General features: G+C 47.7%; 6 protein-coding genes across 6 annotated transcripts; 2 read left to right on the forward strand and 4 right to left on the reverse strand.

Annotated features, from left to right (window-relative positions):
- Window positions 1-206: 206 nt before the first annotated feature.
- LOC131212948 (protein polybromo-1) lies at window positions 207-7,719 on the reverse strand. The gene is made up of 15 exons (XM_058207044.1): window positions 7,665-7,719; window positions 7,326-7,483; window positions 6,344-7,268; window positions 5,906-6,132; window positions 5,278-5,843; window positions 5,050-5,188; window positions 4,493-4,863; window positions 4,105-4,426; window positions 3,947-4,034; window positions 3,232-3,862; window positions 2,989-3,161; window positions 2,730-2,905; window positions 1,661-2,080; window positions 776-1,361; window positions 207-713 (listed from the first exon to the last, which is right to left on the reverse strand). Exons 2-15 carry the CDS (start codon window positions 7,443-7,445, stop codon window positions 412-414), a joined length of 5,046 nt encoding a protein of 1,681 aa, XP_058063027.1. The 5' UTR covers window positions 7,446-7,483; window positions 7,665-7,719; the 3' UTR covers window positions 207-411.
- A 3,183-nt stretch (window positions 7,720-10,902) lies between these two features.
- LOC131212953 (uncharacterized) lies at window positions 10,903-12,696 on the forward strand. The gene is made up of 4 exons (XM_058207050.1): window positions 10,903-11,532; window positions 11,619-11,912; window positions 12,039-12,255; window positions 12,319-12,696. Exons 1-4 carry the CDS (start codon window positions 11,008-11,010, stop codon window positions 12,492-12,494), a joined length of 1,212 nt encoding a protein of 403 aa, XP_058063033.1. The 5' UTR covers window positions 10,903-11,007; the 3' UTR covers window positions 12,495-12,696.
- On the reverse strand, window positions 12,559-14,404 carry LOC131212950 (uncharacterized). Its single transcript, XM_058207046.1, has 3 exons — window positions 14,147-14,404; window positions 13,229-14,087; window positions 12,559-13,143 (listed from the first exon to the last, which is right to left on the reverse strand). The coding sequence occupies exons 1-3, from the start codon at window positions 14,357-14,359 to the stop codon at window positions 12,944-12,946; spliced, it is 1,272 nt and encodes a 423-aa protein (XP_058063029.1). The 5' UTR covers window positions 14,360-14,404; the 3' UTR covers window positions 12,559-12,943.
- An 802-nt stretch (window positions 14,405-15,206) lies between these two features.
- On the reverse strand, window positions 15,207-24,302 carry LOC131207058 (uncharacterized). The gene is made up of 8 exons (XM_058199667.1): window positions 23,592-24,302; window positions 23,366-23,515; window positions 21,660-23,293; window positions 21,324-21,471; window positions 17,435-17,656; window positions 16,604-17,370; window positions 15,583-15,662; window positions 15,207-15,486 (listed from the first exon to the last, which is right to left on the reverse strand). The coding sequence occupies exons 1-8, from the start codon at window positions 24,300-24,302 to the stop codon at window positions 15,296-15,298; spliced, it is 3,903 nt and encodes a 1,300-aa protein (XP_058055650.1). The 3' UTR covers window positions 15,207-15,295.
- On the forward strand, window positions 18,086-19,763 carry LOC131210494 (uncharacterized). Its single transcript, XM_058203751.1, has 4 exons — window positions 18,086-18,133; window positions 18,216-18,880; window positions 18,988-19,119; window positions 19,187-19,763. The coding sequence occupies exons 2-4, from the start codon at window positions 18,335-18,337 to the stop codon at window positions 19,622-19,624; spliced, it is 1,116 nt and encodes a 371-aa protein (XP_058059734.1). The 5' UTR covers window positions 18,086-18,133; window positions 18,216-18,334; the 3' UTR covers window positions 19,625-19,763.
- Window positions 24,303-25,171: 869 nt separating the features above from the next.
- LOC131210260 (uncharacterized) lies at window positions 25,172-26,214 on the reverse strand. The gene has a single exon (XM_058203481.1). The coding sequence runs from the start codon at window positions 26,187-26,189 to the stop codon at window positions 25,224-25,226; it is 966 nt and encodes a 321-aa protein (XP_058059464.1). The 5' UTR covers window positions 26,190-26,214; the 3' UTR covers window positions 25,172-25,223.
- Window positions 26,215-26,220: the final 6 nt, after the last annotated feature.

Consider the following 26,220-nt stretch of genomic DNA (forward strand, 5'->3'; position numbering starts at 1 on the left):
ATTATTATTATTACTACGCACAGAACTATACTGTATTGTTACTGACAATAACGATATATTTTTCAAGATTCTTAGGCAATAGGTCGGTGCCTGTTACAGACAATTACGGCCACGAAAGTTGCGGAGCGACGCTGTGTTGGGGTTGTGCGAAAGTAGTTATAGAAATCAGCACCAACGTTGAAAAGAATCAAGCGAATCGGTCGGTAGGTTGTAATGTTTATTTGTTTTACTCGTATTTTCACTTACATTCTTAGATAAAATTCAAATTTCTTTTTGAGTTCTTATAAAAAAAATAGATGCTAAATCCGTTGTGTATGAGACATTAAATGTATGAGTAAAATGAAAGTTCAATATTCCTCGATAATAATCTGTTTAATATGAAAGAAATTTAGTCTCTAGCATACCTGCCCCCTAAAATCGATCAAACTGAATAACTTCCTTCATCATGAAATTTCGTAGTTGCCAAAGAGCACTGACCACGGCCTCTGGGCGATCTTTCGCTCGTTTGCCTAGCCAGTGTGTAGGCAACCGATTGACGTCTGTGTTAGGGATAGATTCTCTTGTTGCAGTGAGTGTTTTCTGCCAAGGTGTAACATATGTCGACTTTTGTTGGAGCCCCTCAATGTATTTTATGTACGCTTCAGAATGCAAAACACGTTGCGGTCGTGGAGGCACAGTTACGAATAATGGCTCCGCCGGTTGAGCAGAAACATCTAAAATAACATTATTAAGTTCATCACATACTATATACATGCTTGTTATCGTGTGTACTTACAACTGAAGTAGGACGATGGAAGAGAGGTATTCGCCTGCGATGTGCCAGATCCGCTAGGCACCACTGAGTTTGATTGCTGCTGGTACTGTTGTAAATTATTCATCGGCTGCATTTGTGAATTTCCAGACAGCATAGTATTCTGTGCTGACTGTGCAATGTTATTTGAGTTTATCGACGAATTCACCATATTTGTACCCATAGGTTGCAATGTTATCATTGCGCTGTTGTTACTGTTGCTACCGAAGTTCAGCGAAGAGTTGCTTGAGCTTTGTGCTGTTTGCACCTGCGTTGGTTGACGCTTTGAAGGAACATAATTTTTGCTCCTTTCGTGAGGTAGCACCAATTTGCTGACACTTTTCGTCAAATGTACCTCTTTAACATGCTTTGCTAGACGGACAATGTGGGGAAACGGTGGCATGTTACGCCGAAGGCGTACACAATTGCGCCAGATACAGATAAATTCTTGTTCCGTTGGGGCCATGAACGTTTTGTACACGCATCCATTGCCTTCTCCGATACAGTGCTCAGTGCATTCTGCCGGGTCTTCAAACTGATAGTCGCATTTATCCCAGCAGCATTCGTATACCTAGTATAATTGGAGAAATATTAGAGAGAGATAGAAAACGCATGTGTGTTATCATAAAGTCTATGAGGTGGCATGCAATCAAAATTTCACCCGGTTAGAGCGAAAATTGAATGTGTCAAAGTTTGATATTTCAACTTCAAAACCATCCTACAAAAGTGGAAGGAAAAAACAACATTTGGGAAACAATTCAACGAATCAGTGCTATCAATAACAAATGTGACCACTAATATGAAACGCTCTCATGGAGACGGGAAAGTAGAAGAAAGAGAAATAAAAAAGAATCATACATGATTGGGCACGATGTCCTGTACGACCGGACCCTCTGTCTTAACGGTGGCTGGGCTTGGGCAGCTTGATTCTCCCATTTCCGCCGCGTACTTTGCTGCATTCTCTTCATTGAGTTTGATAGCTCTCTGCTCCCATGCGGTTTTCTCTTGATCGCTCAAATTACGCCATTCGTTTCCGACAATGCGTGACACGTCACCAAACGTCGCTTCCGGATTACTAGCGCAGATTGTTTTCCGGTGTTCGCTCGAGTAGAGTAGATAGCCAGTGAGCAGTTTTTTACCCGATTTTGAAGCTTTTTTGCTAGTTGTCGTTGAGGTGCTGCTATTAACCGTGTGTGATGGAAGAGGCGATGCCGTCAGCACCGTATCTGAACCAATCGACGAAGGGCCATCGATCGAATCATCGATAATGCCAAACTCGTCCTTCATGTCCTGCAAGATTCAGGTGGACACAGCACAAGTGTATGATGATTTTATTGGGTTGAAAGAACCATACGTGTTTTATGATGTATAATATGTTTCGTTATTATTTATCCTATGTTATTTCATCTTAGATTATATTATGATAATAGTATGATGCTATGAGGCTTCGAATCATCATAAATCGAGTCATCAATTTTGTGTACCTTCTATATTTTCATTTAGTACGACCATACGCATTGCAGCCAACGTATTATTAATATAACTTGGCACAAGGTTTAGTCACGTATATCGTTTTGAGTCATTTGTACCATTTTAAACAGTTGAATACGAATTTCTGTTCCCTTCCACAATGAGTTTCATACGAATACATAACATCAACAACGAAAAATATTAGTTAGTCGGTTCCTAAGGCACACTGTTAGTATTTAAAGACCACGCACACAATATACTACGATTCTTCAAAACATTCCGAAATGCACTACAAATAAAAACTCATGCAAGGACAAAAGAACATACCATCACATCATGGGCCGTGTTCGGCTTGTTGTCCTGTATAGCTGCTATCTCTCCACCAGTAACCTGATGCACGAAAAATAATGTTTTAGTTTCTTTTAAGCTCTTCAAACTTAATGATACTGTGAAATAGATTGAACATTACCTTTGGAGGATTTATTGGGCGTTGGAAATGATAAACTTCATCCGTCGTTACCATCTGACTGTGAGTAAACTTACGCAATCCTGATGGAGCAACTATTTTTCTTATCTGCTTTTTGAATTCATCAAAAATCGATTCACACATGAACACATCCGATTCCGCAATTTCAGTTGGTCGCCCTAAAGCCGAAAGGATTATAAATAGATGACAGGGTAACGAATGTGTAGGGAGGAACTGATTAGCTAAACTGAAATGAACTTACGGCTTATATATTCGTTCTGATCAAGAACTACACATCTTCCAACGATTGCAACAGTGGATGTTGTTTCTTGAATAGTAGAAAGCAACACTTCCTGTCGATAGAATAAGCGACTTATGGTACCAGGAACTTCCGGGGGTGTAAGAAGCCACGGTCCGCGAAACAACGATTTTCCACTAAAACGTTGTAACGAAGGTCATAATCAGTTTTGAAAGTCGATGAGTTATCAACTGCCAGACTGCTTACTCTCGGGTTTCCCAGATGGATGTAATTTGAGAAATCGACTGTTTTCCGGACTCCGTTGCGACGTACACATAATCACCGGTTTTAACTACTCCTCCACAAACAGTGTTGTACTGTTCATAGTATACGTTGCCATCCTCCGAACCGTTCATGTAAATAACAACATTCGGTTTCTCCTTCTCTGGGATCGCTTCTTGAAGCTGTAGTTCCGATAGCTCTTCCTTGTGCTTTTCAACACGCTCTTTGAATACGGACATAACTCGCTTAACAACGAGGGGTGATTCGCGCGGAATCAAATTAACAGGATCAAATGACCTCGTCAGATTCCAAGTTTTCAGTTTTTTAAACGATCGCGCCTTTGAGCTGTAGCGAGATTCGCACACAAAGACATCTTTTTCCGGGAACCCTTCGGGTTTCGACTTCACGTAGTCTCGCACCTGCATTACAAAACATTTATTAAGAGCTTTGAAAAGTGGGACCTGTACCCGTTGATCGCTTTTGAAAACTTCTTGCTCCATAAACTTCCTCGTTTGAACATGAAACGTTTCGAATGGCCTTAGAAGCATAAGGCCATCCATCATTTTTACGTTGTCAGCCGTAGTATATAGACGTTCGATATACATTATTCCGGGAACTATGGAGAAAAGTGACATTCCAAGAGATGCAATGAATTATTTAAATTTACAATGATCGCTTGCACTTTGAGAAAAGAACCTACTTTTATTTTCGACCAAATCGATGTACACAAAGTCTCCAGGCGAAAATACTTTATGATCGATTGTCATACTTTCACCTTGGGAGGGTTGCTGAAATCGCAAAACAATTGAGTATTAATACACTATACAAGCACAATTGATAGTTTTAAATATTACATACCACTGCATCGTTATCGGTGTCAGTTTCTTCTTCTTGTAAAAGTTTTGCTTGCCGTAGCGATTCGACTGCGGCACTTAGGTGCATTGCATTGTAACTCAAAGCAGGTGATTCTAAAATGTGTCCATTGTGGCATAGGTCATCTCGTTTTTTGATAAAATATGATTGTAATTCAATCGAATCCTCAAAAACCTGCGAATCAGTACGACTCAATCTGCGCGCACGCTCAAGACAACTGAAAATATCCTCTTGGAAAGTGTCCAGTCTTCTGTAAAGTCCTTTATCTAATCGGCGTTTTATAAGATCCAACGAAATTGCTCGGATCCTGTAATGGTGTGAGTCATATTTAGTATTCAGTAGTGTGTTTTAGAAAGCTTTTCAAAAAACCTACTTATTGCCATCGGCATCATCATATTCCGGCAGTTCGGCTAAAGAATCCGAATAACATCTGCCTTCTTCGTCTTGATAGTTGTAAAACGATGTGAACAAGGACAATAGCAACTCTTGAACGGCCTGTTGCACATTTGGAACTGTTTCATCGCTACGGAGCGATTGCTTTGTTTGTATAAGCAACTGCTGCAAACACAGGGCATCTTTATAGATTTGAGAGTCGGGTTCATTATATTTGCACGCGTTCTCAAACATGAGCATGAAATCGGTTGCCATGTCTTCCACGCTCTCGTAAATCTGCTGTCGTAATTTTTTTTCAATTTTTTCTATATCGATAGGACTTTTGATGATATCATAGTAATCAGGGTATTCCTAGAAAAAAAAATGAAGTATTTTGTTATTGTACACAAAACTAACTCCTATTGAATTCCGTGTTGCAAATAATGTTGTTTGTTAGAAGATAATAGAAAGAAGTATTTGTAGTGAACTAGACGACTGATTTTGGCAACATGTTTTCCAGTAAATTCATGACTAAAGAGTATATTTTTAAATACTTACACTTTTAGACGGCAGCTTCATGAATATAAATGATAACTGACGATTTTGTTTGGGTTCTCTGTATTCCCGTATTGTGTCATACATTTGCTTCAGTTTGGTTTCTAACGGCGTTGAGTTGTTTTTGCGGATCGGTTTAATGCTGCGTTATGAAATGATTGAAAATGAAATAAGTTTTGCAAAAAGTAGCTTTACCTTCAACTATTTGGGATGAGTTTGTTTGCTACTTACATTTTTGTAGTAACGTTTGGCTTCCTATTTATGCCTGAGAACTCTTTAAGCTTCTCGTTCAACGCCTTTTCTAAAATGTTTGCATCTTCATAGATCATTGATCCCTCTTCGTTGTATTTGCGACAATTAGAGAACATTAGCCGATAATCGCCAACAATATCGTCAATAGTAGCATAGCGGTCAGCTTTAATGTTATTCTCAATCGTTGTCATATCGATGGGATACTGTATTACCTGATAATAATCAGGGTACAACTTTTTCGATGGTTTCTCCATGAATAATCCCATTGGTTGGCGATCATCGAAAGTGAAATCGACAAGAAATTCATGTAATGAAAGCAATTTTCTCTTCAAAGGTGCAGACGCGTGCATTTTGTGCGATTTAATGAACGGTGTACCGACTGACGACGAACTAAGACCAGAGATTATACGACCTTTTTTGCGGGACGCAGTAGGATTCGATGAATCAGTGTCATCTTCTTCCTCGTCATCTTCGTCACTTTCCTCCAAATCAGCACCTGAATCTACAAGTTTTTGATTCAGTATTTTTTGCATTTTCAAAGCGTCCTAGAAAAAGACCATAGGAAATACTTATTTTTTGTGCCACTTGAAAGTAAACCACGTCTTACCTTATGAATTTTATGATTCGGTGGATTTGCTTTCTTAGCATTGTCCAGCATTAGGTATAAGTCCGCCGTCATATCGGTAATGTGAGCATACGAACCCTTTTTCAGTTTGTTCCGAACTTGTGCCATAGAGATTGGCTTTTTAATCAGCGTGTAATATTCCGGATGAAATCGCCTGTTCGGTAGCTTCCATAATGATTCACCCAATGGGGCACCTACAGCATTAGGATCTATATGAATTCATTCAATTCGGCAAACGATGGAATTCAAAAATTCACACAAAACAAAACCAACATTACGAACCAACGCACGGTGGTCAATACATGAAATAAAAAAAATACATTAAAAAAAAGTGGGACAATTTTGAAACAATACAAAACTGCGAATTGCATGCAAATGTAAATAAAGACCAGGGAAACTGAAATTGGTTTTTTCACTTACCGTTGCTATTGGCCGTATTGTACAGCTGATCAAACAACTGCCAAAGTGGACCATCCCCTTCTGTTTCCATCGAATCGTCTAAATCATCATCGGAGCTTTCAATTTCCTCTTTCAAGGCTGCAACCATGGCACTTGAAGTGGACCGTGTTCTTTTCGACGCAGGCCTTTTATAACGCCCCGATTCAATGTCTGCCTTCCGAGCCATAAAGATTTTTTTCAGCATTTTTGCATCCTTATAAATTTGCGAACCAGGCTTGTTGAAAGTGCAGGCGTTCTTTGTCATTTGCAAAAGATCTTTCTCCATTTCGTTGAGACTCGAATATGCGCTCGTTTGGATTTTAGTTGCAATAAACTTTAAGTCGATTGGATGATCAATGATGTCGTAATAATCAGGATATAGTTTCTTTGACGGCAACAGTTGAAACATAGGATACAGCTCGTGATTATCAAGCGGATCGGTTGCTGTCATAACCGTAACGAAAAGCTCCTCATAGGGATCAAAATCTAGTCCTTCATCCGAGCCATCATCTTCTGCTGTGATGGACTTACGCGGACGAGTTATTTTTCGTGGCCGAATTTCCAAACTGCCCTCTTCTAACTGATTGTCCACAATTCGCTTTCTGTTCGTATTGAATACGTCCAATAGTTGGCAGGCATCTTGAAACTCTGACGAATCTGGCCTGTAGAAGGCTTTGGCATTGTTTACGATCAGTTCAATATCCGTGGCCAAGTCGTCGACATCTTCATAAGAATCTGTCTTTAGTTTCTGTTGCACGCGCAGTAAATCAATCGGATTCGCCACTACTTCGTAGTAAGAAGGTTCTTGCCGTCGTTTCGGAGCCCTTATGAAAGTGTCGCACAGCGTTGAGCCATCCTCCTTTTTAAAATTGCGAATGGATTCGTACAGTTGTTGGCAAAGTTCCATCTGAAAGCAATTCTGAAGTTACTGGCAATCCACCGTAACAGCTTGGTCGGCACCTACCGGATCTAATTTTTTTTTCTTTCTTGTGCTTGAGCTTGGGGCTGGGCTATGCTCCGGAGTGACATCGTCCTCGCTATCTTCATCATCTTGAAACGAACTCGTTCGACGTCGTCTGCTCATGATTGACGCATAAATAAGTGAATCGATTCTTTTTTGACCTTAAAATATGTAGCAAAACCAAAATGCTTCATTGAAATCACCATAATCCACATTTCGCTAGAGCATTCCTAGGTTTGCCCGAAGCACTCTTTTAACTTGTTGTACACATTGATAAGTCTTTTAATAACAAAATAATCATAAACATGAACGGATTTTACTTCATTTGACTTATACACTTACAATTTATGCGTAATTTTTCACAAAAATGATTCTAATTTTCACCATACGCTCGTGTAATTGTGCGGATCTAGCTGTCAGAAGATTTAGTCAAAACGAGCGTCGAAATTCTGTCGTCTGATTGGTTGAAAAAAGATGCCGGCATTAATGAAAGAACGTCAGCTGCCAAAAGATTTTGTGAAGCGCCATCTTGCGTCGAATTCGTATTGTGGTACGTTGGCAATTTAAAAAAATTGAATTGGAATTTGAATAATGAAGACTGGCAAGCAAAATATTGTGGATCCGCTGTATTTTATTTTAAACCATAATCGTCTTTGAATTCTTCTTCTTTTTATCTGGCTACAACCTCCGTCATGGAATAACTTTAGTTATGTGTCGTTTACGACACACCATTTCTTTCTATCTCATATGGTTTTCTATCCTTCCGGTAAGATGATCATAGAAAACCGCATAGTTAGTTAAGCACACTAATTTACACTTATTGCTAATTTTGTGTATAATGTTATGTAGCAGAATAGAACGAGTCAATCTAAGCGTGTACTTACTCAAAGCCAGTTGGTATTTCTGAGCACTGTTAAACTTCTGTTCAATCAAGTTAACGTACTTTCATATTTACCATTTTTTTAACTCAGAAGAACGGACCGGGCCCAATTTTTATTTGCAAGTTGTTCGTGCAACACTGCCCATATTAGAAAAAGAAGGTGAGTAGATAGTTGCGTTAGTATTCCAAGTTGCTTTGAAGTGTATATGTTGATATAAAGTTAATGCAGTGTAAAGTGTCGGATGTTCTATGAAATACTGGTTTTTATTCAGTGATGCCTTTTCTTTTCTTGCAGTAATGTATGCGATAGTGCAAAATACGGACCCAAGGGGACAAAACGAATTGGCTGTTGTGCCAAAAATATGGCTAACCATCACCGAGGAATCCAAAAAAACAATACTGAGATGGCCAACAAAATGCACCGCTCAGCAGTTGGAGCGGATGATGAATGACCAGAGCTTGCCCGAGATGTCTTGGTCATGCCACGCGTGTAGTGTTAAAGGAGAATTTGCGTCTTTTGCGGAGGTAAACGAAGCAGTTGATACGAATGTCCATTAGTAGCCAAGAAAATGAAAACAGAACATCAGCCCAACTACAACCACGAAATAATAGAAATAGACCGAAACATCAATCATGTTTTGATGGAGGAAATGGCAGATCTTGTTAACCGGTTGGTGCGGATGGAAAGTCAGAACACTCGTATACTTCAGCAGCAACAACTACACATGGAAAAGATGGTGGTCATCGAAGGAAAAAGGGACTCGTCCAGCGATCCGAAAGCTCTTGCCCTCTTGGGTGTACAATCGAGTGAAACATTGAATTTCATTTACTCCAAATCATTAATATTTGGGGAGAGGGTACCAAAATTTTTTTACTTGTTTTTTCATGTCTGCAAATCAAAGAATTTTGTATGTTTTATCTTTATTGATTGAGAATAAGTTATTTAGCCCTTCTTTGTTATTGAAAAACTATGAAAGTTGGTTCGCTTGCACTTTTCATGAGCTCTCGGGATTTGCAAGAGAGTTTGAATTGGATACCCAATGTGGTAACTGTAGGGATGAAAGAATTAATAATCTTATGCTGTGGGAAAAGATTGAGAATTAATACAAAGCAAAGCGATTAACTGTCAGTTCATTGCCGATAAAAGGCTTTTAAACAAGTTTGCGGATTTCCAGTTTCCATAACGTTATTACAGGATTGATTACAACACCTTTGGGAGCATTTCCATGGAAATGGAAACACCTTCTTACTTAGTTACTTATCCGACTACTAGAAACACCGATAGGTTCTGGTCCGTAACCCCATGCTTTTTGTCCATCACTCTCAATTCAATCAAGCAATCACAAACGGGGCTTACCAGGCTTCTCCTCTGGACGGCCTGCAAGCACCCCATACGTCTTAGAAACCCAACAACACAATGTAGATAGAATGAGTTAAGAAACATACATAATTTCATTAGGAGTATTATCAAATAGGATTTGATATTTAAAAGAAAAAGAAATAAGCTAGTTTGAATATTCACTTCATATTTTGTACATTGATCGTATACAGATTCGGCTAGTCAAACAAATCTGACCGAAAGCAATTATTTTCAATTCACTTTCAGTAATTTCATTGCAAAACTGGTCATAAGTACATCCACGCTTCATCAACGGTTCATACATAATTACTTAAGAACTCTTATGAGGCAAGTACTTCGAAGCGCAAATACAACTATTGACTGTGTGGTGTGGTTATAACAGTTCGTGTCTTATCGTTTGATTATAATCCCTACTCGAAATTGAAGATGAAACCAATTACATAAGTTTTTGAATTACAAGTTTGATTCGATCAAAATTGCTATTCCTCCACGGTGGTCCTATCTCGGCATTGGCAATGTAAACTTCGATCTTGAGGGTGTCAATAGTAGCTGGTTGGTTCGCGTAACATTTATGTTTCAGCGCAGCCCAAAGATTTAATGGTGTCAAATCGCCGCTTCTTGGAGGTCCTTTCAAAACACGGTTTCTGCTGATTGTTCGATTTCCGAAGATGTTGCACGTAATATCGATTGTGGCTGTCGCTGTATGGCACGTTACCACCAAATGTCGTCCAAGTTCTCAGCTTAAATTACGTCAAAAACACAACATTGCTCAGCCGCGTACGCCTCCGATGGTTCCTGCGGCTCCTTCTTCATTCATTCATACGGCACCAAACAGTAACTCGTTTTGGGTGGTATTAGCTTCTGTTGCACGATGTGTGGGTTTTCCGAACCCCAAAAACGACAATTCTACTTATTAACATAGCCACCGAGGTGGAAATGAGCTTTTCAACTATCGTACCGTTTGAGTTGAAGACTTACCACTTTGGAAATAAGCTTTCATGTTTGTCAATTTTTTTGCAGCCAAAATTGTATTTTATACATAAGTTTGGTGAATCGACCTTTCAAATACATGTTCAAGCATCGAAAAAAAATTAAGTCATTTTTGTTTTATAATCAAATGAAAGAAAGAAAACGTTTTTTCGACCACCCTGTATTTGATTTCTTGATGCAGTCGCGATCGGACAGCTCCACCCGAAAGCCCCCGCAGCGTAGCTGCTAACCCTTTCGGCGGTGGTACGCGTACATACATTTCGCATGCCTGTTGTCTGTGTGTAGGTTCCGTGGGTGGTTGGGCGGTTCGGTCCAGTATGGTCAGCACGCTTTCCGGGGTAGTCGTGAATCAACACTGCGATTGCACGTTCGGGTCCGTGCCGGTCGGGGTCCAGGCAGTGGTTCGAAGTGGTTAACGACAGAACACAGTGACCAGTGGGGGGGGTTCGGCAGCGATGGAAGATCCGACGGCAGCGATGCCCTGGATAACCGAGGAGTACTTCGGGCGCGTCCTGGAGGCCTACCTGCACGCCGACGTCACCGTCCGGGGGTTCGATCTGGGAGCGGGCTGTGACGGGGGGCAAAATTTTATGAGTGCCATCGTGCGGGCCACGGTCCACTACACGCCGGTGGCCAGTGCAGTCTCCGAGCCGGCGAAGGTTTCGCTGATCCTCAAAACGAAGCTCCAGAACCCGGAGCTGGCCGAGAGTGCCGATCTGCTGAACGTGTTCGAAACGGAGAAAACGGTCTATGGCCCCCTGATGAAGGCGGTCCGGGAGCTGCTGACCAGCTTCGGAGACTGCACGGTGTTCGCCCCCCGGTTGATCTACGAGGACGCTCATGCGCTGGTGTTGGAGGATCTCGCTGTGAAGGGCTATCGACAACCGGACCGGCGGGCGCGCCTCGACCAGGCCCATATGTCCATAGTTCTGCGGAAGCTGGCCAAATTCCACGCCGCAACGGCGGTGCTGGGTCGCAAAGTATTCCCTCGTTCACGCCACGACACACGTCACGGTGATGGGCCACTCAATTAACTTTCCCGGCCATTTGGTCGCCCTAATTACAGAATCGTGATCTGCTGGAGCCGCTCGCTAGCAGCACGTTCGCCACCGAGAACAATCCGATCCATCTGTTTTACGCCAACGCCATCCAGCAGTGCATCGAGCAAACGGTAAAGGTACCGGCGCTCCAGCCGTACACCGAGCCGCTGCGGACGTTCCTCGAGACGGCCATCGAGCGGGAGGCCAAGTGCTACGAGCGAGACGAGCTCGCTTTCAACGTGGTCAATCACGGCGATTTGTGGCTGAACAATTTACTGTGGAAGTACGACGAGCAGGGCAGCGTGGTCGATGTGATAATGGTAGGTGCAATAGAATTGACCTTGAGATTCCGATACGGACCACCGCGGCCTAATTGGACGCAGGTCAAGGCGCTGATGGGCGGCGTCTAGTGATTGACGCTCTCCCGCTTCGGTACCGTGTTCCAGGTGGACTTCCAGGAGACTTTCTACGGGTCGCTCGGTTTCGATCTCAACCATCTGCTGCACACGTCGGCCAACACCGCGCTCCAGCGGGCAGGATTCGACGGGATGGTACAGTTGTACACCGCCGAGCTGACGAACGCGCTGAAGCAGTTCAAGTACGACGGCCCGCTACCGGATCTGCAGTTCGTAAAGGGTGAACTGGAGGGCAAACGTGATCACGGTAGGTTCCAATCGAACGGACCCGCTCCGGACGGTCCCGGATCTAACGTTTCGCTCTTTGCAGCGCTGATCGTCACCACCTGCATCGTGGCACCGCTGATTGTGGAGGACGCCGAGTTGGCCACACCGGAAAATATGCTCGGCGAAACCGAGGAAGCGATTCGGGCACGCACCGCAGTGTACGGCAATCCAAAGTTTATCGAAATCCTGGAAATTTTGCTACCAAAGCTGATGCAATAACCGGCAGTCCGGTCCGACTCGATCCGACCGCCAACGGATGTGTTCGATTTGGTGCAGCATTTGTCGCAATGGGAACGAACGTTATTTAATGTCTTGGTGCCCCACTTGTCTAGTTTAGTCCCCAAAATAAAGTGCCACGTGGGGGTAAACGGAAACGCATTTAGCCAAACCCAAACGATACAGCCTGCAGCCGGAGTTTTCGGGGTGGAAGGTAAAATTAGGCTTCGACTTAACTTTCTTATCAGCTCTCAGGAATACGCAAGTCTTATCCGAATCTTACATCGCGCCGACCTAGGAGATACTGGCTAATCAGTGGCACCGTGCAACGGCCGAATTATAGCTGACTCAGTCGGGGCATCGAACATTAACGAGGTTGCTTTAAAGCCGCCGCGTTAGCTGTTCGGAAGGCCCGGAGATATCGCTGCATCGGAAGATACCCCAACAGGGGTTCAGTACAGCTCGTCCAGCAGCCCTTTGCGATCAAACTGTGGCAGCAAGCCCCGCAGAATGTGGTGGTATTTGACATTCGCCACAATCATCTGCTTGTAGCGTTGTGCCCGCTCGTCGTTACACATCAGCGCCTCGAAGTCCGCGTTTTCCGTGGTTTCGTTCATTTGCACCGGAAGTGCTATGAAGGTGGCATAAACGGCTGCGTAGAGGAGTAGAACAGCGGGGTGGCTTATTAGTATCATCGCATGGCACCTAAAACACGTGAGGGGACCGGTCTCACTTACCGTAGAATAGTTTCCGATGGGTTTGCTGCTGGAACTGATAGAGTGTCGGCAGTTTCGTACGGCACTGCAACCGGTGGGCATACTCCACCAGCTCCGTGTGGTAGTACTGGAGAATCTCCTCGTAGCAGGTCTGCCGGATATCGTCACGGGCCGACGTGTAGAAGAAGTAGCAGAGATCTATCATCGGGGTGCCGTAGCAGCAGTACTGGAAATCCAGGATCACCGCATCGATCGGGCGACCGTGGGAGTCGTACTTGAAGAGCAGATTGTTCACCCACAGATCGCCGTGCACGAACACGCACAGATCGTCCGCATCCGGATCGTTGTCGAACACACGCAGCCCGTACTCGACGAAGTTGGGGCGCATCTTCTGCAGCTTCCGGTAGTAGTGCTGCCACTCCGGTCCCCACCGGTCGATCTCCTCCATCAGTGCGCCGAAAATCAGGTTAAACATCGGATGGAAGGCATCCGTCTGCCGGGTGATCATGCCCGTTGTGTAGCCTTCGAAAACGGTGGGCTGCTGTTCGCGCAGCTTGATGGAACCAGCGTGCATCTTGGCCATGGTTTGGACGGCCAACTTCAGGTGCACCATATCCATTCCCTGCGTCCGGTCGGCCATCACGTAGCCGTCGGGGGACAGATCCTTGAAGAATATGGCCTCGCGCGACCGATCGACGGCGATAGCGCAGGGATAGAGCCTTCCCCGGTCGCCGATCGCTCCCATCATACGCTTCAGCTCGGGAACCACAAACTGATACACATCCATCTCCTTGCGCTGGACGTCGTACTGCCGCAGCTTCTCCCCAGCTATGCCGTCGGTGATCATGCCCTTCACCACGAAGGTCCGGGTGGTTTCAAACTAAGGAAGGATCTGTCGGTTATGCCATCGGCACCATCGGCACTGTCTGTTAGACTCACCTTTTGCTGCGATCGAAACGTAACGCGAATGCGGTAGATAATGCTGGCAAAGTTTTCGCCTTTCGGCACCACGTACGTAGTTTGTAGCTGTGCGAGTTTCAGCGATGGGTCCTTCAGGGCGCAACGCAGAATAGTTTCTACGTACACCTCGTTCAGCCAGCCGGGAACATCCGTGGCCTCGTAAGAACTTTCCGATACGGTCGTTTGCGGCATTGTTTTGCACCGTAGTTGCAACCTGAGTGCAGTTGTTCCACAGACTCTGTGTCAGCGGCTGGGATAAGTCTGACCGTCTTTATACGGAGCGCATGTCTTTATCAGATGCAACTGCAATGCACACGGCTCCCGCTAAATTGCCATAAATTATTAGTCCCGTTTGCCACGGTGCCCGTCGGTCGGAAGTTGCTCTACGTAAGCGTCGGTCTAGGGTCGGTTTAGGGGCTGTGATGTAAATCAGACGACATGCGCAAGCATTGGGAACATAAATTATAATCTAAACTTTTGCTGGACCTTTTCCAAACCGGGCGTCTGACTGCTGCGTCGGTGTCGGCTTCTCAACGTATGTAAGTACCTTCTTACCGCTACTTCTTAGGACAAACATGCCGTCGAGCCATGCAAGCCCTCGAAAAAGCCCGCCAAAAACTGTGCCAAGTAGAGAAAAACCGCAGGAGCACGAGGTTGTTGTTGCCACCGTTGCATAGTTTCAGGCGTTTTCGCGCTCGGTGTGTCTTGGGTAACTTTGAAAATGTTACAATGAAACGCTTTCAAAGTGAGTTTACTTGAACAATCCACATTTCTATTGGTTATCATAATAAAGATAACCAACTGCTGTCATTTCGGGGGAATCAGCCCGAAACGGTCAGGAACCTTATAGGACTACGGTTCAGTTTGTCATCGAACTAACACAATTAATACTAAAAGGGTCAATTTAAATAGTAAAGTAGTGAAATTGATTTTCAACTTATATACTAAACACAGACTCAGACGTCTGAATGAGCACTCCAAAAGATATAAGACCGGATTAAATAATTACCGAACGATTGTTAGTTTATTCATCATCCTTTAGAAACAATGGCACTGTGTGTAAACGTTAGGCTCAAACAATATTTGCAAAACAGCCGAGACCGCAAACGCAAACACGGGGGCCCTCTGTCAATCTAAATAACCGCTTCGGTGAAGCTCCGGCAGCACCTTCCGGAGGCTCGTGATGTAACGAGGATTGTCGAACAGTTGCCGTCTCAGCGCTTCACCGGACTTATTGGCCGCCAACAGCAGGTCCATTTCGGCTTCCTCCGAGTTTTCCATCAAGGCGATCGGAAGCATCTGGAAGGTGGCATTAACGCCTGCAGACGAAACGCAAAGAGATGACGTTAAGCAACTATTTACCTTTCACGGTTTGCATCGCGTTATCGCGCTGACCACAGATAGCCCCCACTTACGGTGGAATCCCTTGCGAATGAGCTCCACGTGTACGTCCGGCAGCGACGGAATAGACCCGCGGTAGTGAAGCCGCTCCAATCCCAGTGAACAATTTTGAGAGCCCGAGCCACCCCCTCTGCCTGCGACGCGGCGGAGGAAGGCTGAGGCGAGTGAGATCGAACGCCCCTCTGCCTGCGACGAGGACGAGAGAGGGCGAGCGCGACGTTCACTGCAACGAGCGGGCCGGCTCATCGGGGCGAGCTCGTAGGTAGCACCGGAGGGAAGGGGAGGAAAGGAGGGAGAGGGGGAGTTTCACGCGCTAGCTTGGTGGTTTCATTTACAGGGAGGGTAGGGTTTCAGAGCCGAGGGGCCATGCGAACGCGAAGACGAACAGACGAGCGAAAGGAAGAGAAATACAAAAAAAGAGACAGCGAGATCGAGTAAAAATTATAAGTCCGAGAGAGATCGGGCAGTCGATTTTGCTCCAGTCAAGTACGTGCAAGTGTTCTTCGTTCTATCGCGTGTGATCCTGATAGAAATAATCCAGGTAAGTTTAGTGGACAGTATTCACTGACAATCAAATAATGTTGAAATGTTTTCGCTTTGCTCGTTTCAGATGTTCAACAGGGACGCAAAACATTTTTCAACGTGTCTACGGCGTCAACAACAAGTGATATTGTCGACGCACCAAATTGCTACGACCGCTATAGTGAAGTGTGAAGAGTGTACGCGAACCGAAAAAAGAGAGAAAATATACGCTTCGAAACGGAACCAACCGTGTGTTATTTTGGCTAGGGGGAATTGGGAGAAAGAAAACGAAGAAAGAGAGGGGACACACAGGAGAGAGGGAGACAAGGGGCAGGTTCGGGAAAAAAAATCGAGTCGCCAAAGTCTGCCATCGAGTAACTAGGCCTTCTCAGTATGGGCCTATCTATGAACGAAATACTCCAGCGACTCGAATGCGACTCGTTGGCGACTCGTTGGCGACTCGATGCTCCATACTGAGAAAACGCCGGGGAACTCAAAATTGTTCACTGGGATGTGTTGCGCAGCGTGGCGTGATAAACCTGCACTAGCTCTGGCATGTGTGTCGAGCGTACTTCCGGCGTCAGGGAGCCGAACAGGAAAAAGTTGAGATCCAGCCCCGGCGACCCGTAGAACGAGAGCTGATAGTCGAGCAGAAGAACATCTTCCAGGTTGCCCTTCTCACGTCCATAGCGGAACATCATATTGTTGACCCAAATGTCGTTGTGGTTGAGCACATTGAACGAACTCTCGTCGCGCCGGTAAACCTCGCAGCCGTACGGGATGATTTTGTGTTCCAACTGTTCCAGCTTCTCCAGTATTACATTCCACTCTTCCGGTGCGTTCCACTCCCTCACCAGCCGGATGACCTGCTGCACACAGAGCCGATAGTACGGTAGGAACGACTGCTTCTTGGGATTATCGCTGATGCACCCTTCCAGCGTAAGCTCGAACAGCTGCGGATCAGACTCGTACAGTATGCTGGAGCAAGCATGAAGCTTCGCCAGCTTCACCATCACTAGGCGGGCCTGCTCCAAATCCAACCCAAACCGACGGTCCACCATCTGAAAGCCTTGCTCGCGCGCATCCTCAAACACCAGCATCTGTTTCGAGGCGCCACCACTTTCGGTACTTAAGCAAATCGGAGAGATAATCGTGGGGTCGCCGATCGAGCGCAGAAGCGCGTACACCTTGGGCAGTATCTCCCGGTAGATGACGGTTTCCCGCGGATAGATGCTATTCTCCTCCATCACCTGCTGCTGGAGCTCCCCGGATGGCATAACCTACGGGAAGCGGGGGTGTGGGGGAACGTGACCACAAATGGCGTAACGCACGGCACGAACTTACCTTAAGTATCAGATTTCGACGAACCGTTTCGCCGGCCCCGGTTTCGTAATGCACCGCTACACGGTACATGTCACTCGCGTAGTTGTCACCCTTTTTGGTGGCCAAGGCCACCTCGTACGAGACCAGGCGCGAAAAGCCGGCTTCCGTGGTTGCCAACACGCCCGACAGGAAACCATCGTCCAACCAGCTGATGTTGACCATTTTTCTGCGCGGTGCCTCGAGAACCGCCACGCGTAAACAACAATTTCACAATGCCGGGAAACTCCTTCCTGCGGACCGGCCGGCCAACAACCTCGGCCATTCGGGGTAACGATTGCTATCATGCGGTGGATTATTTGGCAGCTTGATAACAGATTGCACTCTCGGGGAGGAAATAATTGTCATTAGGTGTGAGGCCGCTTTATGTGGGCAATTGTTATCGTGTCAGGTTCCGCACCATCCACCCATTACTGATAACGGCACAGCTACAGATTACATCCGGAGCAGCATCTGCCACGAAGCGATATTAGTAGGCCACGGGATTCACAAAACGAATTAGAAAAAGATTTCTAACAGCGCCAGGGGATTTTGACGCGTCGCGTGTTTGAAGGTCAGTGCAATAAACAACGACCGTCACGCACACCAACACAGCCACTGATTTGGGGTCAGAGCGCGGGAAAAATTACGCTACATGACGCAATTAGTTTACACTGGCCCCGGGTGAGTACAATAAAAGTCCATTCAGTGTGCATTCGTCGTTTGCTGACCCTCAGAGGCAATCTTTCTCCAAATATGACCACAGACGGTTGGAAAACGACCGAGTACTTTCGTGATGCTGTGCAGCGTGCCCTGGAAGGAGCGAGTGATTTTACGGTGCTCCGGGTGCACGTCGAGAAGGCCAGCGAAAAAACGACCGGCTATATGTCGCTGATACATCGGGTGTCGATCTTGGTGAAGCTCGACGACGATCCGAACCCACGCACCTGCTACTGCATCGTGAAGGAGAAATCGGACGAGGCGTTCGGTGCCGCGCTGATGGACGTTCTGTCCGTCTTCGAGAAGGAGCGCGATGTGTACGAGAATCTTTTGCCCTCCTTCGAACGGCTCTGGGCTGCCCGGGGTCGGCCAGAGGTTCGATTCGGGCCGAAGCTGCTGAAATGCACCGACGGACCGGAGTTTACCGTGATCGTGATGGAAGACCTGACCCGCAGCCAGTTCCGAATGCGCGACCAGCCGTACAATCTGCCGCTGCTGGACATGAAGCGGATCCTGTCGAAGCTGGCCAAGTTCCACGCCACGTCGCTGGTGCACTGTGAGCGGGCTGGTGCCTTTTCGGGCCACTTTCTAAGCGGTGTCATAACGGAACACACTGTCGAGCTGCTGAAGGGCTATTACGAAGTCTTGTTCCGTGCGTTCGTGCAGAGCCTCAGGGAGCGTCAGTTCCCGGACCAATACCTAACGCCCCTGGTAAGTCTAGGTCTTCTCTGCCCAATGCTTCTAACGCAGTGGACTTACGCAGTGGACTTATGCAGTGGCGCAATGCTTCTAACGCAGTGGACTTATGCAAATTGTAGGCCTCACTGGAGGATCGTCTACTGACGGAGTGCTGCCAACTGTACAAGGTGGACAACTCGGAGTTGAACGTGCTCAATCACGGGGATCTGTGGCCAAACAATGTGATGTTTGGCGATGATGATCTTTTATTCGTAAGGCAACAGGCCTCCTGACTTGGTCTCAGCCAGAGGATTCATTTGGTCCCCTTTCCGCCCACAGCTGGATTACGCGACCGTGTTCTACTCGTCCTTCGCGGGTGACTTGTTGTACGTTTTTGCCACTAGCTGTGCGGAACTGATTTGTGATTCGCTGGATGCGTTGCTGGAGCACTACTACGGATCGCTGGCAGAGAGTTTCGATCTGCTTGGCAGCAGCCGGGCACTTCCTTCGACTGCCAGCCTAACGGAGCAGCTGAAGCGTCGCGGGGTCCTTATACTGCCTACGCTAACCGAAGCACTCGCCATCTCGATGGCCAAACTGACCGAGACAAATGACCTGCAAACGGTCATTTCCGACAGCCGCGAAGGTGAAGCGTTACGGCGACGAGTTTTTAACAATCCGGCATTCGTGGCGCTCATCGATCGACTAGTACCGACGCTCTTCGAGAAGGGTTTCTTCAGCAGCTTGAAAGGTGCAGGTGCGTTAAAAAGCCTTTGATAGGATAGGATAGGTCAGTTGGTGGACGCCCCCGATGATGTGAAGCTATTTTTGTGTACGAAACACCCTATCACCAAATGTTCCTTCGAATTGCGGTTTTCTTTTTCTATTCACGCGCCGACTGTTTATTAAAACGTTGTTTTACCAAAAACCGTTTGTTGAAATCGATATGGAACTGTCTTAGGATCGGTAACGGTTTCGAGTACCTTGCTGTAGTAAGTGGCGGGCTAGCTTTTCTTGGTAGCTTGCGGTCCCGCGAGACGGACGAAAAGAGGAAATGAATCAGATCGAAGGCTGGCGATGTGCAAACGTAGGCGTCCTTATCGTGCACGTAAGCCGCTGTGTTTCCTTTCGGAGGAGCCTTGATCACGTCCGAGACAAGCTCTTCTGTGTCGGTACTCTCGTGGAATTTGTGGTCAGACCGTGGGAAAAAATTACGCCACAAGACGCAATCAGATTACACTGCGGTGGCGCCGGCTGGAATAAAAAGCCCAATCAGTCGTTCGTTGACCAGCAGAGACAATCTCACTCCCTAAACATGACCGCCAACGGATGGAAAACGGCCGAATTCTTTCGTGATGTTGTGCAGCGCGTCCTGGACGGAGCGTGTGATTTTACGGTGCTGCAGGTGCAAGTGGACAAGGCAAAGGAAAAACCGGACGGTTTCACGTCGCAGATACACCGTGTGTCGATCTCGGTGAAGATCGGCGACGATCCAACCCCTCGCACATGCTACTGCATCGTGAAGGAGAAATTGAAGAAGACGTTCGGTGGCGCGCAGCTGGACACTATCTCCGGCTTCGCGAAGGAACGCGATGTGTACGAGAATCTTTTGCCCTCCTTCGAACGGCTCTGGGCTGCCCGAGGCCTGCCCGACATTCGATTCGGGCCGAAGCTGCTAAAATGTGCCGACGAGCCGACGTTTACCGTGATCGTGATGGAAGACCTGACCCGCAGCCAGTTCCGGAGGCGTGACAAACCGTACGATCTCCCGCTCGTAGACATGAAGCGAATCCTGTCGAAGCTTGCCAAGTTTCACGCCACATCCATGGTGCACTGCGAGCGGGATGGTGCCTTTTCGGGCCGCTTCCAGAACGCTGTCATAACGGAACACACTGTCGAGCAAGTGAAGAACCTTTACGAAGTAATGTACCGTGCGTTCGTGCAGAGCCTCAGGGAGCGTCAGTTCCCGGACCAATACCTTACGCCCTTGGTAAGTCTAGGCCTCTTTGCGTAATGCTGCTAACCCATTCAGCGTAAAAAATTGTAGGCCTCACTGGAGGGCCATCTAGTTACGGAGTGCAGCCAACTGTACAAGTTGGACGACTCGGAGTTGAACGTGCTCAATCACGGGGATCTGTGGCCAAACAACGTGATGTTTGGCGATGATGATCTTTTATTCGTAAGGCAACAGGCCTCCTGACTTGGTCTCAGCCAGAGGATTCATTTGGTCCATTTTCCGCCCATAGCTGGATTACGACAACGCGTTCTACGCGTGCTACGCGGCCGATCTGTTGTACGTTTTGGTCGCCTGCAGTGCGGAACTGATGTGTGATTCGCTGGATGCGTTGCTGGAGCTCTATTACGGATCGCTGGCAGAGAGTTTCGATCTGCTTGGCAGCAGCCGGCCACTACCTTCAGCTGCCAGCCTAACGGAGCAGCTGAAGCGTCGCGGAGTCCTTATACTGCCTACGCTAACCGAAGCGCTCGCCAGCGACATGGCCGAACTGGCCGTAAACGACGACCTGGAAACACTTATTTCCGACAGCCGCGAAGGTGAAGCGTTACGGCGGCGAGTCTTCGGTAATCCGGCGTTCGTGGCGCTCGTCGATCGACTAGTGCCGACGCTGTTTGAGAAAGGGTTCTTTAGCGGGTTGGAAGGTGCAGGTGCGTTAAAAAGCCTTCAATAGGATAGCATAGGTCAGTTATTGGAAACGCCAAACGTTCCTTCGAAATGCGCTTTTCTATTCTCGCATCGATTGTTTATTAAAACCACGCGCGCTAATAATTCAACAGCCCACGGTTCCGGAAGTACGGTAAAAGTAGTTTCATTTGGTCCCCGTAACAGCCGTTGGTGAATAGTGGTTTCTCGGACGGTGACTCCGGAACGCTCTCGTCTACCGGTACAGCTAACGCTTTCGGTAGATCGATCAGTGTGGTCTTGATGGCGGCAAACAGTCGTTTGTTGAAATCGATATGCAACTTCTGCAGGGTCGGTAGCGGTTTCGAGTACCCGAGGCACAGCAAGTGACGGGCCAGCTTTTCTTGGTAGTAGCGCAGGAAGTGTGCCTGCTGCGACAGCTTGAGGTCCAGCGAGACGGACGAAAACAGGAAATGGATCAGGTCGAAAGCTGGCGATCCCCAGGCCGCGTTGCGGTAATCGATCAGCGCCACCCGGCCTACGGTGCCCCCCTCGGCGTAGGCAAACAGCAGATTGCGCAGTTCCATCTGACCATGATTGAGCACACAGAAGGCATCGGCATCGAGGGACGCGGTATCGAGCAGCGAGCTAAAGACGTGCCCGGTGGCCGTTTCCAAATCCTCCACGTACTGTTCGGCGAAATCGAGGTCCTTCAAGTAGGCGAAAACGCGGTCTAATGTGGGAGACAAATGCTGATCGGTTGCCTTTGCCAGCTCCATCGCACAGCACCCCTCTCGTAGTTCCTTCGGTAGGAAACCTCCCAACTCACGGAACACGGCAGACGCCGCATGGAACTTGGCCATATGGTCAAGCACAGCTTCGGTATGCTGCTTATCCAGCCCATCGCACGGACTGGCCACCATGCGGTACCCACTGGCGCTTAGATCCTCCAAAACGATCACCTCGTAGGGTAAACCGGCACGCGGTCTGTACGATCGTGGACCAAAGGTCACACAGTCTCCGCGGGTCCGATACATTTGCTCAAACTCTGACAGCAGATCATCGTACAGTTGCTGCTCCCGCACGTAGGCGTCCTTATCCCGCGCGTACGCCGCTGTGTTTCCTTTCGGTGGAGCCTTGATCACGAACGAGACAAGCTCTTCGGTGCCGGGACTCTCGTGGAATAGGGTCACCCGCACCGAGTACAGTGCCGGGGAGCTGGTGTCGTTCTTTTGCGTTGTGTTTCTCACGAACGCACTTCTCACGGTACCGGCCACTCTATCCCCTGTTGTGAAGTTCCTGTTCACCAGGTCTTGGATAAAGTCCCGGGTGAGCCAGACCGGCAGTTGTACGGCCGCATCGCATTCGATGCCCGCCGGCTGTTGGGTGCCGAGTCCCAGGATATCGAAGGCACCGCTGTTGTAGAAGTAGTCCATAATTTGCTCCATCTGCCGGACGTACGCGGGGTTGTTGTACATCTTCAGCTTGAACGCCAGCCCGGCGTCGCCCTGATCCAGCATCAGATCCATCGAGGCGTCATCGGTTTTCTCCATTAGAACCATCGGTAGGATCGAGAACGACACGACGAACCCGTACAGATGGTGCGCAATCAGGTCCGAGTGTAGTTCCGGTAGCGTGGGAATCTCGCCCGAGTACTCGAGAAAGGTCAGCTCACGCACGAGGTGCTTGTGGTAGTAGTGCACCAGGTAGTCCATTTGCGTAAACCGTTCATTGCCGTTTACGGAAGTGCACATGAAGTACAGCAGATCGATCGCGGGTGAGCACCAGAAGCTGAGCTGATAGTCGATCTAAATGGGCAAACAGAAACGCAATGAGCAACGATCCGGCTTTCCCCAGTCCCTAAGGGCACCCTTCATTACCAAAACAATATCGTCGAGGTCACCCTTATCGTCGTGATGGAAGAGCAGATTATTACACCACATATCGCCGTGATTTAGCACGTTGAACGTTTGCCGAGAGGCGCGAGTTACCCGAACGATTACTTCAAACATGTCCATTCCCCATTGTTTCTGAAAACATACAAACAGCCAACCGGTTCCACCGATCAGTGCCTCTGCAAATAGGGTGACCGCCACCAGTGCGTACCATTAGCTCGGCGTAGAACTTGCCCTTTGCCGACCACCCGCTCATGACCGTGTACATGAATTCGTCCTGCACCTTCTGGAACTGCTCGCTGAGAGCGCGCCCATCCTCGGAGAACATGCCTTTCTGATAAATATCATCGTACGGACCGGTGCGCTCGCAGTAGACCGCTGACGCAGCGTGGAGCAGTGCCAAGCGCCGCAACACCATCCGGCAGTGGTCCATCTCGAGACCGTGGCGCCGATCCGCCATACAAAACTCACGATCGAGCATATCCTCTAGCACGATCACGTTCATTGGCTCGCTGCACAGCTTGAGGCAGCGCGGTCCAAACGTGACGTCACGGCCCCGCTCGGCGTACAGCCGCGTGAAGGCGGGCAGAAGCGTCGCGTACATGCCCATCTCCTTGGGGAACAGGTTCATCGACTGCACGATCTCATCGGTTAGCCCAAGGTTGGGCTGTGCTTTCACGATCAGGGACACTGCGGCCGTTGCGGTTGGATCGGCTCCACCGTGCACTACCACGGTCACGCGAACCCGATACAGCACCGATGCGTAGTTATCGCCCACCGCCGTCGCTGGCTTCACATCCAGCTCGGTAATCGTAAAGTCTGCCGCCGGCAGAGACAGCTTGCTGGCTATGGCGTCGACGAAGAACTCCTTCGTCAGCCATTCCGGTACGGTGCTGGCCGGTCCTTGAGCGCTTGTAGCCATCGTGTCCAGCTGAGGTAGAGAGTGTCCTCAATGATACTCTACTCGATCGAACGACACTTCACAATCGGCAGGATGCGTGATCGATGTCCGATACCCGCGGTCACCACAGTTCAACTAACACGCGAATGGCGCACGCTCACCCCTTTTTTGCGGGGTGCTATTTTGTGGTGCTATCGATAACCCACAGCCCTATCTTCCTTAAGATATGGGGTCGCCGAGATAAGGTTTAATGTTCGACTGGTCGACGCACATTCGCACTTGCGCTGAGTCAGCAGTTCTGCTCAGGCCGAAAAGGATAGGAGAGGATTGTCGCGATATGTGACTTCCTTATTGGTCAGCTACAGCAACTGTTCTCTAGGGTGATTTGGTGTGCCATGTATGCGCTGCGAGGTTGGTTGGTTTCGGACGCATACCGTCATCCGCTATGCAAACATGCTCGCTACTCACGTAATGTTTTGCCATCATTGCGGAAGCTGAATTCTTCTGACCGAAATTTGGTTTTATCTTTCAATTGATAAACTGCGCTGATAAACTTGGAACCGATACAGTGCTTGCTGGTCAATCTCCGATTCGGAGCGGTAATGTTGAAAAGCAATGATAACACAAGGGACTACAATGACGAGCCTTCCCCCAACATGTGGTGAACAAAAGCAGTGCGTAAACGGCCAATCTTCACATGTGTGAGTGTTTGTAGGAATTTATCTACGATGTTTTACCATTTTTGGATTCAAGATCCGCCTATGGACGTGGGATGCAGAAAAAGCGAAAGTCATGCTGACACCTGTTTTTCGGTACCCAACTAAGGTCAATTAAGGTTACGCATTCGGCACATGAATCCCTGTTTCGTTTTATTGGTTTGGTTTCGGTTAAATAAATCTTTATTATGCTTTGCTTCAAGTTGATGCTGATGCGTGCGAAGGATCATTTCGTCGGGCGTGGAATACCGCGAACGCGGAAGTATGGGATAAGCATTTTTAGGTGGGTTCGCAGCTGATCATTATCTAGCATTTGCTTCTGGAATCGCTGCCCAGCATCGGTGCTCGTATCGACGATTGTGTCAAGCGATGCGTCCGCCGTTTCAGGGACTAGCACGAACGGTAACATCATCATCGCACTAAGTAGACCGAACAATAGATGGTTGGTGAAATCCGCGTGAAGTTGCTGTAACGTTGGCAGACGCTTCGTGTAACCCAACAACACCAGACTTTCGGCCAAACGTTCCTGGTAGTAGCGAAGGAAGTAGTTCAGCTTGGTCAGCATTAGGTCGGAACTGACTGACGAAAACAGGAAACTGTGTAGATCGACTAACGGCGATGTCCAGCAGCAAATCTGGAAGTCTAGCAGTGTCGATGTGAGTGGCACACTGGAGTTTGCCTCGTACTTGAAAACCATATTATTGGTCCACAGATCACCGTGGATCAAGACATTGAACTGATTCTCGCGTGGAGTTACCATATCCGCTAAATCGTCGATCACAGTGGTCGTCAGCTCCTTTAAGTCGTCATAGTAATCCGGTTCGAGGTCCCAGTGTGCCATGTATTGCATCAAACCATCCAACATTGGCTGAAGAAAGTCTTTGCCCATTTTTCTGAACCCTTCGATGGGTTTCGGCCCAATAAACTCGTCCGTCAGGGTATGGCCATGATCCACGTACACCGCGGAGGCTGCGTGGAATTTCGCCAGCAAATCCAGTGCCAATTCTGTGTGCTTCAGGTCCAAGCCAGCACGACGATTCGCCATACGACAGCCGCTGTTGGTCATGTCATCCAATACCAGCACGTCTGCAGGAATGCCTTGACAAGACTTGAGACACCTTGGGGCAAACTGGACCTCGACTCCCCTGTCACGGTACATCTTTTCGAATGCCGGTATATAATCGGTGTACATCTGGATTTCGCGTACCGAAAAACCCAAGGAT

Source organism: Anopheles bellator, chromosome 2 (assembly GCF_943735745.2).
Source record: "Anopheles bellator chromosome 2, idAnoBellAS_SP24_06.2, whole genome shotgun sequence".
Lineage (NCBI taxonomy): Eukaryota > Metazoa > Arthropoda > Insecta > Diptera > Culicidae > Anopheles > Anopheles bellator.

What these genes read in the sequence shown, in the direction of transcription:
- LOC131210260 (XM_058203481.1), bottom strand. Translation starts at nt 26,189, where the DNA reads ATGTACACCGATTATATACCGGCATTCGAAAAGATGTACCGTGACAGG.
- LOC131212948 (XM_058207044.1), bottom strand. Translation starts at nt 7,445, where the DNA reads ATGAGCAGACGACGTCGAACGAGTTCGTTTCAAGATGATGAAGATAGC. An exon ending in AGAAAAAAAAATTAGATCCG is followed by an intron (nt 7,269 to 7,325) that starts GTAGGTGCCGAC and finishes AATTGCTTTCAG; the next exon opens with ATGGAACTTTGCCAACAACT. An exon ending in CGATTTGGTCGAAAATAAAA is followed by an intron (nt 3,863 to 3,946) that starts GTAGGTTCTTTT and finishes TTTTCTCCATAG; the next exon opens with TTCCCGGAATAATGTATATC.
- LOC131210494 (XM_058203751.1), top strand. Translation starts at nt 18,335, where the DNA reads ATGTCGCTGATACATCGGGTGTCGATCTTGGTGAAGCTCGACGACGAT. An exon ending in ACCAATACCTAACGCCCCTG is followed by an intron (nt 18,881 to 18,987) that starts GTAAGTCTAGGT and finishes TGCAAATTGTAG; the next exon opens with GCCTCACTGGAGGATCGTCT. An exon ending in GCGATGATGATCTTTTATTC is followed by an intron (nt 19,120 to 19,186) that starts GTAAGGCAACAG and finishes TTCCGCCCACAG; the next exon opens with CTGGATTACGCGACCGTGTT.
- LOC131207058 (XM_058199667.1), bottom strand. Translation starts at nt 24,302, where the DNA reads ATGGCTACAAGCGCTCAAGGACCGGCCAGCACCGTACCGGAATGGCTG. An exon ending in GTCGAAATCTGATACTTAAG is followed by an intron (nt 17,371 to 17,434) that starts GTAAGTTCGTGC and finishes CGCTTCCCGTAG; the next exon opens with GTTATGCCATCCGGGGAGCT. An exon ending in CACGCCACGCTGCGCAACAC is followed by an intron (nt 15,663 to 16,603) that starts ATCCCAGTGAAC and finishes TTGTTCACTGGG; the next exon opens with ATTGGAGCGGCTTCACTACC.
- LOC131212953 (XM_058207050.1), top strand. Translation starts at nt 11,008, where the DNA reads ATGGAAGATCCGACGGCAGCGATGCCCTGGATAACCGAGGAGTACTTC. An exon ending in CGGCGGTGCTGGGTCGCAAA is followed by an intron (nt 11,533 to 11,618) that starts GTATTCCCTCGT and finishes CCCTAATTACAG; the next exon opens with AATCGTGATCTGCTGGAGCC. An exon ending in GCGTGGTCGATGTGATAATG is followed by an intron (nt 11,913 to 12,038) that starts GTAGGTGCAATA and finishes ACCGTGTTCCAG; the next exon opens with GTGGACTTCCAGGAGACTTT.
- LOC131212950 (XM_058207046.1), bottom strand. Translation starts at nt 14,359, where the DNA reads ATGCCGCAAACGACCGTATCGGAAAGTTCTTACGAGGCCACGGATGTT. An exon ending in CGTTTCGATCGCAGCAAAAG is followed by an intron (nt 14,088 to 14,146) that starts GTGAGTCTAACA and finishes ATCCTTCCTTAG; the next exon opens with TTTGAAACCACCCGGACCTT. An exon ending in CCATCGGAAACTATTCTACG is followed by an intron (nt 13,144 to 13,228) that starts GTAAGTGAGACC and finishes TCCTCTACGCAG; the next exon opens with CCGTTTATGCCACCTTCATA.